Below are 17,166 nucleotides of genomic sequence, written 5' to 3' on the forward strand. Positions count from 1 at the left end.
GCAAACTAAGATGATTCTGGGCAAAGTGATAATTAAGATAAAAGGGCAAAAGACACAATTTACAAAGAAAATATAACAACCCTAAGTTTCGGTATAGCTCTAAAGCAAAATCTTTTCGCATTTTGAAAATCTGTTTAAAACAAAAATATTGTGGAAGATTTTTATTTATCTCTTAAAATTTGAGGCTAGTCTCTGTTGATCATGCAGCTCAAATTCAGTAAGGCCAAACAGAACCATGGCTTCTGACCCCTTGGGCCTGAGAGGCTGGAGGAGGGTAGCCAGCCTCAGCTCGGCCTTATTTCTAAGTTCGTCTCACAGCACAACGTGCACTGGGCGGGGCAAAGCAGCTGTGCTCCCGTTTGACTTCTGGACTCACCAGATTCCCACGTGAGCATGAACTGAGTTGCGATCTCAGAGGCATCGCTTGAGGTCCTTGACTGATGGCCTTTGATTCTCAGGATGCCTGTGAGGCAGTGGTCACCATCATCCCTGATGCATGGATAACAGAAAAAGATGCAGAGAGAAAGAACGGCCCAGAGTCAAGCTGCGATGGGTGGAGCCAGTGTAGCAGGTCGGCTTCAGGGCTCCCCACCTCCTGGCCGGCTGCCCTGGAGCTCTCCATGACCTTGCATGGCATGAAGTTTGCTCATTTGATTTTGAGGTCATTTTCACTGTCTTTAGCTCAAAATGAACAGAACCTGTGGTCCTTGGGGCTGCTGACTCTCTGAACCTGTGTGCAGTTTGTGGTTTCGAGGGTTGCTGGCCAGAGCCTCAGTAGCTACCTGCAGACCCCCACAGGCGCCCGCCTCCGACACAGTCCTCAGGTGCTCCAGCAGAGCTCCCTCCTGGACCACCCTTCATTCACTTACAATCCAGACAGGACTCGCCTTGTCCACAGACTTATGGCACTGTCAGAAAGACAGACTGTTACTTCCCCCCAAGCCAACTACCTTCTAACTTGTGTTCTGATTTTGTAAAAACATCCTTAGTTGCTGCATTAGGCGTGCTCCACAAGTCACCTTGCTGAGAGGATAAAGTTGCTGAGTTAAACAAAAGCCAGAGGGTACAGGCACTTGCAAACGGTCTCCAGGCTATTCCAATCTCAAATGGAGCTTGGGATCCACTGGAAGACAAGCTCTTGTCAGCCCTCACTTGATGAACCAAGCCCAGCCTACCCCCCTCATTGTCAATTATGCCCAGATTTTCTTGAAAGCACCAGAGCTACATGGTCAGATTCACTTCACTTGAGGTCAGACGCCCATGTTAGAAGAAAGATGCTCCTTCAAGTGAAGCTGACTTCCACAGGAGGCCCCAAGGCTGGTCTCTCACAGTCCTTCCTCCTTGACAAAACTTGTCCTTAGGAGCATTAACACATTTTGCTCATGTACTTTCATCCAGCATGTTTTGTTTTTTAATTTTTATTTTACTTTTTTTAGTTGCTGATGTACCTTTATTTTTTATTTATTTATATGTGATGCTGAGGATGGAACCCAGTGCCTCACACATGCTAGGCAAGCACTCTGCCACTGAGCTACAACCCTAGCCCCTAGCATGTTTGTTAAGGGGAAAAATTATATAATACCTGGAGTTAATCAAATAGGCTACTTTCAAGTCACAAATCAACACTTAATAAAGGTTTTCAAAATATGTAAATGCACCCTTTCCTGCATAAGAAATTCTGCTAACTTGGAAGATGGGAGGACATCCTTTTATGAAGAATTTTCTTAAAAGGAGAAATAATATGCTCCATGTTTTCTAAGAAACAAGTATTCTTGAAAAGAGAAGGTACTTGTACTTGGCAAAAAATTTTGATGATTTTAGAACGTCCTACTAGCCAGTTCATACTTTAAGCCAAACTTCAGAGAATCCTTAACAGTGGCAAAAGTCAGTGGAGTACCTTACCACAAGCCATGTGGAAGGTGACTGGTCTGCTCTTCTCCCACTCAGGAATAAGAAATGCCTACTGTGTTTGAGGACTCTGTGATATAGCAGGGCTCCGAATGCAGTATGACAACAACACATCAGCCCTTGACTTGTCCCTGTGGCGGCCCGCTGAGCAATGTCCACACAAGCGTTAAGGACGGCACCTTTCAAAGACTTATGTTGACAGACACTGTTTTCAAATGTCCTTTGATGACTGAGAAGCCACTTGCTTTCTATCACAGTTTACAGAATCATGGGAAATGAAGTGTCAACAACGTCTCCTGGTGCCAGGACAGTGAGATTTGGCTTCCGTCCTTGTCTTCTCACCCTGCGTCCTGATGGTGAAGGACCTATTACGTGCAGCCTAGTCCTTGCCCACGGCCACCTCAAGAGAAGACAGAAGACGAGGGAATAGCAGCAGCCCTTAAGGTGGGTCCCAAACTCCCACACACCATGCACGAGGAGGCTCAATCACTTTGAGGTCCCTTAGCAGAGGAGTGGAGCCGCTTCCCTGAGCGGTCCTCCACAGGTGCTCGGCCTCTGCATCCTCACCATGCACAGCCAAGGAGGCTGAGGCCACTAAGCCATCCTCCGTAGAGAGGTGAAATGTCTTTAAAACCTCATAATACCAGATGTCTTGGCCCACGGTGTCTTTCTAGGTTTCCAACCTCATTACTGAACAGAGAAACTGGGAGACAGGGACGAGATCTCAGGGCTAAAAAGACTGGGGAGTGATTCCCAGGGTTGTAAAACTCCGAATGAAGACAAGAATGACCAACTCTACCTACAGTAAGACCAAAGGGGAAAATACAATCATGCATAGCAAAGAAGGGTTAGAGGCTTGACCAAAACACACCGTCTCTGATGTCCTGCCTCATGACCCATCTGCAGGCATAGCAGGATGTGCTGGAGAAAGCCTACTTTCCCAGTAACTAAAGCTAAGGTATGGCCCCTGGGAACTCAGAGCCCAGGGTGGCAGGGATAGCCTGCGGGAGGGAGGTCCCTGACTCCTGTGTTCCTTCCTGAATATGCCTTTTTCTTCCTACAGCCAGTGGGAAGACCTTGCTGCAGTTGCAAGAAGCATCTTGGGTACTTCATATTCATCATCTTCAAAACAGGTGTGAAAGAATCATCAAAGCATTTTTTTTTTCTCTTTCTATAATACTGAGATTGAACTCAGGGCCTAGTGTACGCTAGGCAAGTGCTCTCCCACTGAGCCGCGTCCCAGACTTATCAAAGCTATTTTTGAAGTAGAAAACTTACTTTGACCACGTATGTAAACCTCCGGATATCCTGGATGGCACTGGAGAAGTCCAGACGGTTGAACGCCTCCCCTAGAGTGCAGTAGCCGTGCCTCTGAAAAGCAGGGGAGTGAGATTAGTCAGTGGTCAGCACAGTCAACAATCAATGGCTGCCAGGCCATGTGGATATGTTTTAAAGTTGATGCATAGTACATCTGCTTTCATACAGAAGATTTCTTCCATATGTATTTACAGAATCCCTCAGTGGCTTCTTTTTTAAATTTTTAAAAAATGTTATTCATTTATATGCAGTAATGAGAATCGAACCCAGTGCCTCACACTGTTAGGCAAGCGCTCTACCACTGAGCCACAATCCCAGCCCCTTGCTGTCTTCTTTTGCTATGGACAGGTAGGGCAGATACAAATAGACCCAAGGGTGCTGGCATTGCACATGCTAGAGAAGGATTTCCCTGCAGGGAGGTCTGTACTGCCCAGGGCTGGGAGTGTGCTATGGTTAAGGTGGGTCCCAAACTCCTACACACCATGCACAAGAAGGCTCGATCACAAGGTGCAAGGCTCAGAGGGCCCCCTGGCTGTGGGTGAGAGGTCTGAAGGCACGTGGTGGATCTGAGGATGGCAAGTTTCCAAGATAGGGGTATTGGTGCCCAGCACCCAAAACAAAAAAGCTGGTAATGAGATCAAAGGTCTAACTGAAGCTGAAGAGTACTATCCTACCCTGCAGACCTCCCTTAATGGAGCACCTTGTACTCCCCAGTCTGCAGAACTCACTTGAGGCTCAGCAGTGCTTCTGAACTCCACCTTTATGTTTCAAATACCTAATGTCTATAAGTAGGGTTTTAATTTAGAGTTGTGGGGACATGTAAACTGGAGGACAATGACAGGAACTATAAGAAGTGACAGATGACTCCCCAGATTCCAAACAGGCCAGTGGGGCTGGACTGGGGGAAGCTGGGGTAGCAGAATGTCTGTTGGTCTCAGATATGGCCTTGGAGGCACTCCTGGTTTTGTGTCCAAGCCAAGGATAGTCCTAATGTGTGCAGAAAGCAACCCCACGCTTATCTGGAACAGTCAACATACATGTCCACTGAGCATCTCTTGTGCAGAATGCTTTCCTAGCGCATTTCCATTTTATGGTGAAGCAAAGAATAAACAGATACAGACTGCAACCTAATACATCAGATACATCCCAGCTTAGTCTTAATTTCTTCTTTTTTGAATGAATGAAATTCTAAATGTTGGTACAGACACCTCTTCCAGACAGCTATCATCTCACAACAGGAATGGGTCTGGTTCAGAGTGAACCACACAAGTGTGCTTGCCTTTGCAGGCCATGTGGGTGTATACCAGGTATAAGCAGGAAGGTGTGTGTGCGTGTGGGGGGTGAGGACCCATTAGTTCCCAGTGCCAGTCCTGGGCAGTCCCAAGCTCATTAGACACTAACCAAGGACTCCTGGACATCCCTGTTGCCTGAAGACAAATTCCAGTTGCGACCTGTGCAGTAACGCAGAGAAGGTGAAATACTGAATAGTCTTTTACAAGCTCCATACCTTGTTTTGTACAAAGTAGGTTAGATTCTGTCAATCTTCCCATGGCGTCCCAGAGTACGTGTTAAGAACTAGAGTCATGTTATACCCATTTAACAATACTAACCACCACCAAATAGGTCAATAGTTTTCTTTCTCAGAATCTAATCCCCAAGTTTCTAGGCTGCTGGGCTAGTTTAAAGATATCCACTGTTAACACTTCCAGGACACTTAACTTATCCTAACTTTTACTATGTAGTAAATAATTCCTCCCTGAATTACTTTCCCCAGCTGCTGTGAATGGAAGCAAATGCAAAGTTTTGAGAGGGGTAAACAAGGGCCAGGCTTCCTTGGCACTAAGGAGAGAGAAAGGAAACAGCTGGAAGCTAATGAGGGCTTGATGGCTCTTAAGGAAGCTTTGCTGACCTGGAAATCAAAGGCTGGCAAGCACTCCAACTGCTCTGCTGCTCCAACCGAGAGCAATTCCATAGGAGTCCGTCTCCACACAAAATGAGGGGCTCAGTGGTCACCCTCACTCCACCACACACACATCAGAGCAAGGAGCATCCTTACCTGTAGCCATGGCTCCCACCAACAGAATATACCTCACAACCTGGTCTGAAATAACCAGTGTGGGTTCAGAGATGTACAGGGGATCAGGCAGTGTGTGCGTAGACACACACACACCACACATGCACATGTAACAAATATGCAGAGCAAATACCACAAATACCATACATATGCACACACCATACATCACATACACACACACACACACACACACACACACCCCACATCCCATACATCAGATGCATGACAAAACATACACAACACACAATGCATATATGCACACACAAACACACACATTCAGGTAGAATATGCACTACAAACACATCCACACATGTGCACATGCACACATTCACAACCCACAGTCATACCTATGCATACGCACACAACTGTGAATCATCGCTTCAAACGCTACTCACATATACACACCTATCAGAATGTGAATCACAAACCTGATATTCAAAAACAATAACTTCTTTAAGGTGACATTACATATTCAACAGGGGCTATGCGGGATAGGCTCCTATTTATAATAAAAAATACTTACTTCTTTTGTGCTTTCTTTATGGACATAGATCCATTTTTCACGATAAAAACCTGAAATAAAAATTAACTTTGTTTTTAAAATATGGCAAGTTATTTCAAGATGAAGATCTTAAAGGAACCTCAACAGTGGACATGCTAACTAAGTTACTGGATGCATTATATGAACAAAGATGCTTTACGTGGGGCAAGGGAAACTGAAATGCCTTGTTCCCTGATGGGCTGAGGATGCTGAGATACCGCAGTGGAAATGACATCAGATGACCCTCATCTTAGCAGCTGAAGAGAAAACTAGTGCTAGTGATGGCTGCAGTGACATCAAAACGTAAATGACTAGGAACTACACATTCAAACATCCTTCTGCACCTGGATGCCTCTGGTGTTCCACAAACAAAAGCCTCTCCCCTGACCGCCTTCTTCACACCTGGAAGGTGTCAGAGACTACTCTGGATGCTGTCAGGAGAGCTTCTGCCCCACCTTCCTGTGCCCTTCTACCTGTGCAGCATCCCATGTCCCAAACTCCAGCTCCTCCCACTTCTAGTCCCGCCCTTCTCTGTCGGCTTCCCTGCTCAGGAATGAACTGAACTGTGACCACCCTCAGCATGTGGGGCAGCGTTGTGGGTTTTGCCATCTTCTGTTTGTATGAATCTTAAAATTCAAACGACTGAAATATAAAACGTCTGATCACTAACTCAGCAGGCAACACTGGACAGAGTGCTTGCTGACATACCCATAGCACTGCTTATTTTTAAAAGGTAGCACAGCCACAGCAATCAGGCATATCAACATACTCAACAAGTAGAACATCGTAGTATTGAGGAAAATGATCTTACTTTGAGTATTTGTGTCATTTCTGAAATGGTCCTTTTTCCTTTTTTTGGACGCATATTCACATTCTTCATTATTGAATATCTCTTCATCTTCACTATTTAACATACTGAAATAAAGATACGTTTTTTTTAAAAGAGAGAGAGAGATAGAGAGAGAAAATTTTTTAATATTTATTTTTTAGTTTTCGGGGAACACAACATCGTTATTTTTTTAATTTTTATGTGGTGCTAAGGATCGAACCCAGTGCCCCGCGCATGCCAGGCGAGCGCGTTTCCGCTTGAGCCACATCCCCAGCCCCTAAAGATACATTTTATTAAAATATTTTCCCAGAGAGACCTCTACTTGGCTTTTTTTATAAAGCACATAATAAATATCTGATTTGTAATTCAGAGACCAAAATAAAAATCATGTTAAATCAGAGATAAATCATGAGCTTCAATGTACAAGGGTAAGGTCTAATATTCTGTTTTCACTTTGAGAAATCAGGGATGTGCCCGGGTTCTTTCGAGAATGTTACATGCATTAGAATCTCCCAAGGGTTCTGAGACGTTCAGTCAAGGCAGTTTGAGACATCAAAATGCTCTATCAAAACAGAGACCAGACACAAAACCATGACTTTTGTGGCCATGTAGTGCCTGATCTGCTGACCACAGATGTGTCAGCTGCACCCTGACACATCTAGCAATGTCAGCATCCCTGCCGTCCCTCATCTTAAAGACATAACTGAGGCTAATCAGCCTGTGGAACATTTGCTTGATAAGCACCAACCAAACCAGAAGAAACAGACATTTTAACCACTAAAATATTCTGAAATTTTCTAATACTTCTCCTTTTTTATGAAATAAGGAAATAAAACCACAAGGCAATAAATAACTAAGCAATGTGAACACCTTTTCTTTAGAAAGTTTCTCCACTGTAGTGAGAAAAAAACACAAACTGCAATCCACATCATCAGCACTAAGGATGCTTGAGATTTTTATTTTCAACACACTGAGCACCGAGGCTATTCTTGGCCTAGAAGTGTAGAGGATGCACTGTGGGGACGAGCTGGCAGGTGGAGGCTAGGGAAGCACTCAGAGCCAACCCAACATTGCCTACTTGCCCTCTGGTGTTCCCCGAGGAGAGAACTGTGAAGTCCCTTTCACTCACCAGTGTTGGCTTTAGATGCAAATAGCCGAGCCGGCCACCTGAATCTGCTCACCACTGTCAGCACAGGCAGCCCTGGGCAGAGTGCGCTCAGTGCGCCTGCCCGCTGCCTCCCCTGCACCTCATCCTACGCTAGCTTGTGTCACTGATTCAAACACTGAATGGAGACAATTTTGAACCACAAAAAGGTTTTCCAGCTAAAGTCACAAACACACCAGAGGAAAAGCAGAAATTCACTGCTCTCCAGAAATAGTGCCATAAAAACAGGCAGGAGGCAGCAAAGGGTGGCTGACCAGGCCTCCCGCCAGGGGAGGCACACCTCGTACCCCCAGCACAGGGCAGCACAAATCCTACAGCCAGATTTACCCTGCCCACAGGTGGGAGGCCACTTCCCCAGAGGAAAAAAATCCATCTTGTTCCTGGCTGCCTGCAGTGATCTGCCTTCCATCAGCCTGGGGCTACACCTGCTGGTCCCCGCTGCCACACTAGTGGACCCTGCAGGGGCACTTCCTTGGCACTGTGGGCATGGCAGGGCTCAGAGGACTTTGGGGTTAGGCCCAGAGCCCCACAGTAATATCCAAGAGAAGTAGCTAGTCTGGAGAAAGTACTCTTAGCTTCTATATTTATAAAGTATTGAAAACAAGGGGTAAAAGGCCATGATTTTGGGGAGTGGGTGTTGTACTGTCAGGTAAACTAAAATGTAAAAGTGGGAAAGAAATATGATGCCTCTAAAATTAACCTACAATTGTATAAATACTAGTAGGGCAGTATTTAATGTTGCACAGGTCGTTCACTTTGCATGCACATAGCAAACACTTCCTCTTCTTACGGCCTTTAGCTTTATGAGCAATAAATATCACCTACCCTGGCTTAAAAAACCAAGGAAGCTTCAACAAACAAAACCCAACAACTCAATTAAAAAATAGGAAAAGGACTTCAATAGATATTTTTCTAAAGAAGAAATATGAATGGCCAATAAACACATGAAAAAATGTTCAGCATCACAATTAGATATTACCTTACATCCATCAGAAGGGCTACTGTCCAAAAACAGAAAGTAATTGTTGGCAAGAATGTGGAGAGATTGAAATTCTTGTGCACTGTTGGCAGGAATGTCAAATGGTGCAGCCGCCATGGAAAACAGAACAGCAGATTTACCACAAGGCCCAGCAAGTCCCTTCATGGTGGGTGACATTTCATCTGCACGTATCTGCACTCCTTCACTTACAGCAGCAGGATCACAACATCCAAGCCTGGAAGCAATCCACATGCCCACTGACAGACACTGAATAAACAAAAGATGGCAAGTCCACACAGTGGACTGTGACTCAGCCGTAAAAAGTGACAGAGGGCTGGGGATGTGGCTCAGTGGTTAAGTACCAAAAAAAGGGGATGCTGACATGCTACAACTATGCTGGGCTGACAAGCCAGTACAGGACAGACGCCATCTGTTTCCACCTCACGAGGCAGAGGGTAGGATGGGGCACTGAGAGCTGAAGGAGGGACAGGAGTTGGTGTTTAGTGGGCACAGGGTATCAGTTTGGGGAGATGAAGGGCTCTGGAGGTGGAGGTGTAACAGGAGCGGGCTGTCCTTGTGCCATGCCCCTGAACTGAATGCCTAGACGTGGCTGAGGGGTAAACGATAGGTAGTGTGTACCTTGCCACATCGGAGGGGGCAGCATGCTTGACTTGTCCTGTCCAGATCGTCCAGGGTGTGTGCTGGGCAGGAGGAAGGGCTGATCCATGGGACCTCACGCAATATCATGAGCGGACAACACAGGTTCACACACTTGCAAGAACCCCAGGACAGTTGCACGTTCATCTGCATGCCTGAGCTGGCAGCTTCCCCTCCTGCACCCACAGGCCCTCACCTTCTCCTTAGGAGCACACTCAAGAGCAACAATACTTCAGGGTTGTTCTATAAACCATGGGGCACACCTTTCCCCAGTGCAGACGAATCAACAGACGGCTCCCAAGGGAAGCACAGAGCTCAGCACTCAGCAGCTCGTTCCTGTAGCCCACTTCCAGGAGTAAGCAGTGCTTCACTGCACCCCATGTGACCTGACATTTCCCTCGGCTACAGTGTTCCAACGGTGACATTTCAGGAAGCATGCGTTTTCTCAGATGACATTTCCTGAAAAGGTGGTAACAGGTCTTTGGCTTCAAGGCCATTCTGTGACATGCGGCTTGGGCCATCTCTCCAAACTGCCTTCACTCTCTACCTGAGTAGAAGATGACAGGAGGGGGAACCTCCGATTTCTACAGCACCCAGTTAAGTGCAGCAGTTCTCAACTCCTTGTGGTAAGTAAGATACATTACAAACACCTGAGATCTCAGCAGCTCAGGAGGCTAAGGCAGGAGGACCGCAAGTACGAGCCCAACCCCAGCAATTCAGCAAGGCCCTAAGCAAATCAGCAAGACCCTATCTCAAAATAAAAAATAAAAAGGGCTGAGGATGTGGCTCAGTGTATGCCTCCAGGTTCAATCTTCAATACCAAATTAAAAAAATATATATATATGTAAAAAATAAAAAAATATATATAAAAAATAAAACTTCTGCTGCTATTAAAAAACATTACCAAGATTAACATTCTTGCAAACAATGCAAGAGTATGAAATGAAAAGAATCCCTGGCTAAACTCACCTCTGAATTAGCTGAACTTTTAAATTTCTCTTTTTTCTTGAGCTGTCCATAGAAGGTAGCTTGCTGTGGGTGGGCAGTTCACCCTCCACAGAAGCCAGCTCTCTCCCTCTGCTCCTCTGCCCACCGGCTCTGAACATCCCAGTGTGCCCCAGACGGGACAGGGTCTGTGTGAGTCTGGTGGCACTAACAGTCCTGTGGTGACTACTACTGGATCCGGGTGCTGCTGACCTCGTGCCTCCTACACTGTGAACACCCCCACTCCTGGGGCCTGGCCTGACCCTGCCCACGGGGCCTACTGCTTCCTGTGTCTCAGACCCTTTCAGGGAGAGTAGCCCCCATTTCTCAAGAACAGTAGATACTTCCTACCAGAAACAGAGCCTGGGGCCCAGATGAGGGTGTCAGAGGGCTGCTTCCCTGTGTCCTCCCTCCCCAGTTTTCAGGCAAGCCGTCTCCCGTGTCCCCACAGTGCTCTTCCTCTTCTGCTTCCTACAAGGACAGTCCCACAGGATCAGGATGCACACTCACAAACTCACCTCCTCGACGGCCCCTAAATATAGCTGGGGGTTGGGGGTGCTGTGACATTTGGAACATGTTCTGTCCGCAGTGCACAAGAAAGTCATCTTTTTACCCTCCTAGGGTTTGACACAGAGGGGAGACTTCTTGAAGCCAGAATCTTATAAACTGATTGTAATAGTTTGGATGATGACTCCTCCAAAGACATCTAAGTCCTAACCTGTGTGACTCTACTTAGAAAATAGACCTTTGCAGGGAAGGACATTGAGACGAGGCTATCTTGGCCTGGCCAAGCACTGGTATGTTCTTGAGCAGAGAAGAGCTGCACAGGGAGAGGCATGTGTCAGCCAAGGTGGGGAATGGGGTGGTGTTTCCACCAGCCAAGACAAAGGAGGTGTGGGTGGTGCTCTCCAGAGCCTAAGAGGACCAGCTCTGCCTGGCCCCTGATTTTGGACTTCGGGCTCTGAACCTGTGAGCACATGTAATCTCTGTTATTTCAAGCCACTGGGCTGAAGTCACGGGCCCTGGAAAACTCTCAGGTTGACTCTGATCTTGAAAGTGTGCCTGTGCCAGACACCTGCCACCCACAGGGGGAGACCAAGCAATAAGCAGCCGCCTATGATATTTTCTTTGAAGGCAAAGACTCACATTATTCATTTTCCTAATATAATGCTATTTTCTTGCCATCGTATCCGTAAAAAGATATTCTAAAGGCTGGGGCGGTGGCTCAGCAGTAGTGCACTTGTCTGGCATATGTGAGGCACTGGGTTCGATTCTCAGCAGCACATATAAATAAATAAAATGAAGGTCTATCAACAACTAAAAAAATATTAAAAAAAGATATTCCAAAAGAAAAAGTCCAATTTTCTATAAGTTCAAAAGAAAGAGCGAAGCGAAACCTATTTTTTAGATTCATACTTCTTTTCTCACATGCAGTCTTAGGAATCTAATGGTAATTGTTATGTGGCAGGAAGGCGAAACAGCCAGGGTGCATGGAATAGAGGTAAGGGGCCAGGAGCAGATTCAGGACCCGACACACTCACTGTACTGCACACCAGATCATCAGCTGGAGGAGAACACTGTGAGCTTCCAAGGGGACTCTCTGCCTTGACATCAGAGGAGGAAGCCATTAAAGCATCACATATGTACAGGGCAGGCAGTGCGGCCCTCACTCCCGACTTCCCATGAGGTGCCTGACCTTGCTCCCTGGACCATCTCACCTGCATGGACAGAAGCTCCCCAGATCACAGCGGCGTGTCACCATTGCTGCGGGGTCTATAAACTTCTCCCCACCCGAGCATGTATGTCCATGGAAACGGGGATGAGCAAACTGAACTAGTTGGCAGTTTTGTAGGTTCACAGGCCTTGGACCGAGCAGGCTCAGTAATGTAGATAAGATATCCAAGGGAAACATGGGAGCCAAAGATTTAAAATCTGAATCAAAAACTGTCCAGGGTACAGGCCAGGCTTTCCTGAACATGCAAACAAGCAGTACTGTGACAGGAGCAAGGGGACTACTGAAGACAGGCTCGGAGGCCAAGCTGATAGGCAGAGGCTGTGGCTTAGCTGCAGACAACAGAACCTGGTGGTGACAAAGGTGTAACAGGCAGTGGCTCTGCTCAGATAAGCAACAGACAGACAAACAACCCAGTGGTGTGGGGGGATGTGTCAGATGCCAACCAGGCACAAAGGGGACAAGGCCACTTTGGAAAAGATGTGGGGAGAGGGGGCTATCAGATGACTGCAATACCATGGTCTGTCAGCAGCCAAGAGGAGGTTCCAAAACCAAGGAACTAAGGGCATGACATATGGACATCAGCACAAACATTAGAAGAACAGCCACCCTAACTGCCAAAACAGCAAAAGCAAATACTTAGAACACAGTGTGATAGGCAGCCTCCAGTTACTTGTGATGTTAAAAAATATACATACAAAGAGAGATGCAGACGTAGATGCATGCTGCACACTGAGATGTAGACACAGGTATGCAGACACACGAACATGTTACGTACACATACACAGATATACATACACATTATGCACAGAGATACAGGCATAGATACATGTTACAGGTGGAAAGATGCAGACAGATAAACCCAGAGATGCAGGGGTGGGCACATTTCATGCAGAGATATGCAGGCTTGGGCAACATTATGTGCAGAAAGATGTAGACATAGGCACATGTTATGTGCAGAGAGAGACATGCAGATGTGGGCATGTGTAACACACAAAAAGCATTAACCTGAGAGACCAGAGGCCAAACAGAGCAGGGTGTTCAACAGCTCCTCCCACCTGTCATAAGGAAAAGAGCTTAAGACTGGCTCACAAAGCAAACTCAAACATCACAACTGAAAGTAAAATTCAGCTACAACAGGTTGGGGAAGGCTAGGGCTGCAGCTCAGTTGGTAAAGCACTTACCCTGCCTGTGTGAGGCACTGGGTTCGATCCTCAGCACCACATAAAGCAATAAAATAAAGATATTATATCCATCTATTATTAAAAAAAATAAAAAAAAAAAACGTTTGGGGAAATGCATATGGACCTAAGAAAAACAGCGAGCACAGAAAACTGTATAGCACCAAATGTCTATATAAAATTTAAATAATGAGAATAAATTATTGAAACATATAATTTAAAAACTCGTGAATGTTAATGAAAAGAAGGGAAGGAATTATTAAAGATAAAAGCAGATTTAAAATAAGACTAGGGGCTGGGGTTGTGGCTCAGAGGTAGAGCGCTTGCCTAGCACAAATGAGGCACTAGATTCGATCCTCAACACCATGTAAATGTACAATAAAGATATTGTGTCCACCTAAAAACTAAAAAAAGTAAATTTAAAAAAAAAGAAAAAAAGTTTTTTTAAAAAAGACTAGAAATAAAAAAGCAATCTAAAAACGATTTCTCTGCAGAAAACAGTCAAGAAGAACAAAAACTAGATATGTTAGGGAAAAAAATAAAGTACAGACACATGAAAGCATCAACGATGAGAGGAAAATCACAAATGCTAACTGATAAACTTATTAAGTAAATAAGCTAGAAGTAGATGAAGTATTATTCAAGAAAACATATGTGTATAAATTTAATGCTATTCCAATAAGATGGCTATTTTTTCTTAGAGTTAGACAAATTGACCGTGGAGCTCATTCCCAGAGCACTCTGGCCACCCCAGGTCTAAACTGCCAGGAGTTTCTCCAGGGTTCCGGCAATGCAGAGAAGCGATGGAGGGGCAGTCTGTCAGAACAGAGACCAGGCAGTTCCAGCCACACACGGAAATTTGACAGAGGACAATGGAGACCTTCCACACTGCAGAAAAGAGACGGGAGCCAGTAGGTATAACAGCTAGATGCTACCTGTTCCTCCTCACACCAGGACAAAGCCCAAAGGGAGTAGAAGCACAATTCACACACAGCGGGATGAGAGAGTTTTTAGTAGGGCTCAGGGAATCTACCCTATCATGAACCTCATGTTTCTGCCTCCTACTCCTAAACAGCCCCTCCCCAGATTCTGAGGGTACTCAGGCCCCTGGGTACCTACTGTCACACAGCCATGGAGCCAGGACCAAAGGCAGGAAATGCCACCAACTCAGCTGTGGCATTACCTGCTGGTCTCCCATCAGTCCCTGGGCTGGAGTCCCCAGGACCTACACTGACTCTGGATGACCCAACCCTGTGCCCATGACAATTTCAGTATGGTCAGCTACTCTGCAGAGTTTATCAGCCTGGCTGGTGTTCTTTCCTGGGAAGGCTTAGAGCTTCCATCTCTGGGAAGAATGGCACAGGGGATTGGTGGTTCCCAGCCACATGTGTGCTGCCAGCCCTGGAAGTTGGCGAGATGGCACTGCCATATAGAGCTGTCGACTGCTCCTTGGGATGAAAGGTGCCCTGGGGGACTGCTGACAGATGTGTTGCTCTAGCCTTTCACCTACCTTCTGGGCACCTGGGAAGGCTGGGTGGCAACAGCCATGCTTTCCTCATGGTCACTTTTACATCCTTCTTCCTCTGAAGTCTTCTATAAGAGAATTCTCCCTCATCCCTCATTTATTCATGTATTCAGTTATCAACACAAACTCAGGAATATTCACTTTCTCTTATGGCTATAATTCATTACTATAAGGTCTATTTTACTTATTTTTATTTTTTAAAGAATGAATATTCTTATTTCCTTTATGGATGTCCTGGATTTTATGCAATTTACCAAACGATTTGCTTTTGGGGCTCCACTTTTAATTGATTTTAAAAAATAAATGACAGCAGAATGCATTACAATTCTTATTACACATATATGGCACAATTTTTCATACCTCTGGTTGTATGTGAGGTATGTTCACACCAATTCATGTCTTCATAACATGTACTTTGAATAATGATGTCCATCATATTGCACCATCATTGCTAACCCCTTGCCCCCTCCCTTCCCCCCTCTGCCCTATCTAGAGTTTTGTCTATTCCTCCCATGCTCCCCCTCCTCACCCCACTATGAATCAGCCTCCTTATATCAGAGAAAACATTTGGCATTTCTTTTTTTTTGAGATTGGCTAACTTTACTTAGTATTATGTTCTCCAGTGCCATCCATTTACCTGCAAATGCCATGATTTTATTCTCTTTTATCGCTGAGTAAAATTCCATGTGTATATATGCCACATTTTTTTTTTTATCCATTCATCTACAGAGGAGCATCTAGGTCGATTCCACAGTTTAGCTATTGTGAATTGTGCTGCTATAAACATTGATATGGCTGTGTCCCTGTAGTATGCTGTTTTTAAGTCCTTTGGGTATAGACTGAGGAGAGGGATAGCTGGGTCAAATGGTGGTTCCATTCCCAGATTTCCAAGGAATCTCCATACTGCTTTCCATATTGGCTGCACCAGTTTGCAGTCCCACCAGCAGTGTATGAGTGTGCCTTTTCCCCACATCCTCACCAACACTTATTATTGTTTGTCTTCAATAATAGCTGCCATTCTGACTGGAGTGAGATGGTATCTTAGGGTGGTTTTGATTTGCATTTCTCTAATTTCTAGAGATGATGAACATTTTTTTCATATAATTGTTGATTGATTGTAGATGATCTTCTGAGGAGTGTCTGTTCAGGCCTTTGGCCCATTTATTGATTGGGTTGTTTTTTTGGTGCTTAGCTTTTCAAGTTCTTTGTATAACCTAGAGATTAGTGCTCTATCTGATGTGTGAGGGGTAAACATTTGCTCCCAGGTTGCAGGCTCTTTGTTCACCTCACAGATTGTTTCTTGTGCTGAAAAGAAACTTTTTAGATTGAATCCATCCAATTTATTGATTCTTGGTTTTGATTCTTGCACTACAGGAGTCTTATTAAGGAAGTTGGGGCCTAATCCCACATGATGAATATTAGGGCCTACTTTTTCTTCTATTAGACAGAGTCTCTGGTTTAATTCCTAGGTCCTTGATCCATTTTGAGTTGAGTTTTGCACATGGTGAGAGATAGAGGTTTAATTTCATTTTGTTGTATATGGATCTCCAATTTTCCTAGCACTATTTGTTGAAGAGGCTATCTTTTCTCCAGTGTATGTTTTTGGCACCTCTCTAATATAAGATAAATGTTTAAGACAATATGAGATAATATATTTATCTTATATTTAAAGTAATATAAGATAAATGTTTAGTCTCTGTGTCCTCTGTTCTGTACCATTGGTCTACCAGTCTGTTGTGGTGCCAAATACCATGCTGTGTTTGTTACTATTGCTCTGTAGTATAGTTTAAGGTCTGGTATAGCGATACCACCTGCTTCACTCTTCCTGCTAAGGATTGCTTTAGCTAATCTGGGTCTCTTATTTTTCCAGATGAATTTCACGATGACATTGGGATTTTGATCAGAATTGCATTAAATCAGTATAGTGCTTTTGGTTATATGGTCATTTTTATTTATTTATTTATTTTAGTTGTAGTTGTACAAAGTACCTTTATTTTATTTATTTATTTTTATGTGGTGCTGAGGCTTGAACCCAGTGCCTTGCACATGCTAGGCGGACACTCTACTGCTGAGCCTCAACCCCAGCCCCGAGTATGGTCATTTTGATAATATTAATTCTGCCTATCCAAGAGCAAGGTAGATCTTTCCATCTTTTAAGGTCTTCTCTGATTTTTCTCTTTAGGGTTCTTTAGTTTTTATTGAATAGATCTTTCACCTCTTTTATTAAGTTGAGTCCCAAGTATTTAATTTTTGAGGTTACTGTAAATGGGGTAG

The 17,166-nt window shown here is 44.8% G+C and overlaps 1 protein-coding gene across 10 annotated transcripts in view; it reads right to left on the minus strand.

Moving 5' to 3' along the window:
* Fbxo25 (F-box protein 25) overlaps positions 1-17,166 on the minus strand; it is a 51,031-nt gene that overhangs the window by 15,061 nt on the left and 18,804 nt on the right. For 8 of the 10 annotated variants that reach the window (XM_046446684.2, XM_058580321.1, XM_046446666.2 and 5 more), the window contains exons 3-5: positions 6,652-6,755; positions 5,823-5,872; positions 3,187-3,279 (exon numbers count right to left, since the gene is read on the minus strand). In XM_046446684.2, the coding sequence (XP_046302640.1) occupies positions 3,187-3,279; positions 5,823-5,872; positions 6,652-6,755 (247 nt within the window). Of the gene's footprint in view, positions 1-3,186; positions 3,280-5,822; positions 5,873-6,651; positions 6,756-8,813; positions 10,219-17,166 lie in introns of those variants that run through there. The other 2 variants (XM_058580331.1, XM_046446696.2) reach the window with 2 other exon arrangements.

Source organism: Marmota monax, unplaced genomic scaffold (assembly GCF_021218885.2).
Source record: "Marmota monax isolate L192 unplaced genomic scaffold, Marmota_monax_Labrador192_F-V1.1 WCK01_AAM20220418_F8-fsc00195, whole genome shotgun sequence".
Lineage (NCBI taxonomy): Eukaryota > Metazoa > Chordata > Mammalia > Rodentia > Sciuridae > Marmota > Marmota monax.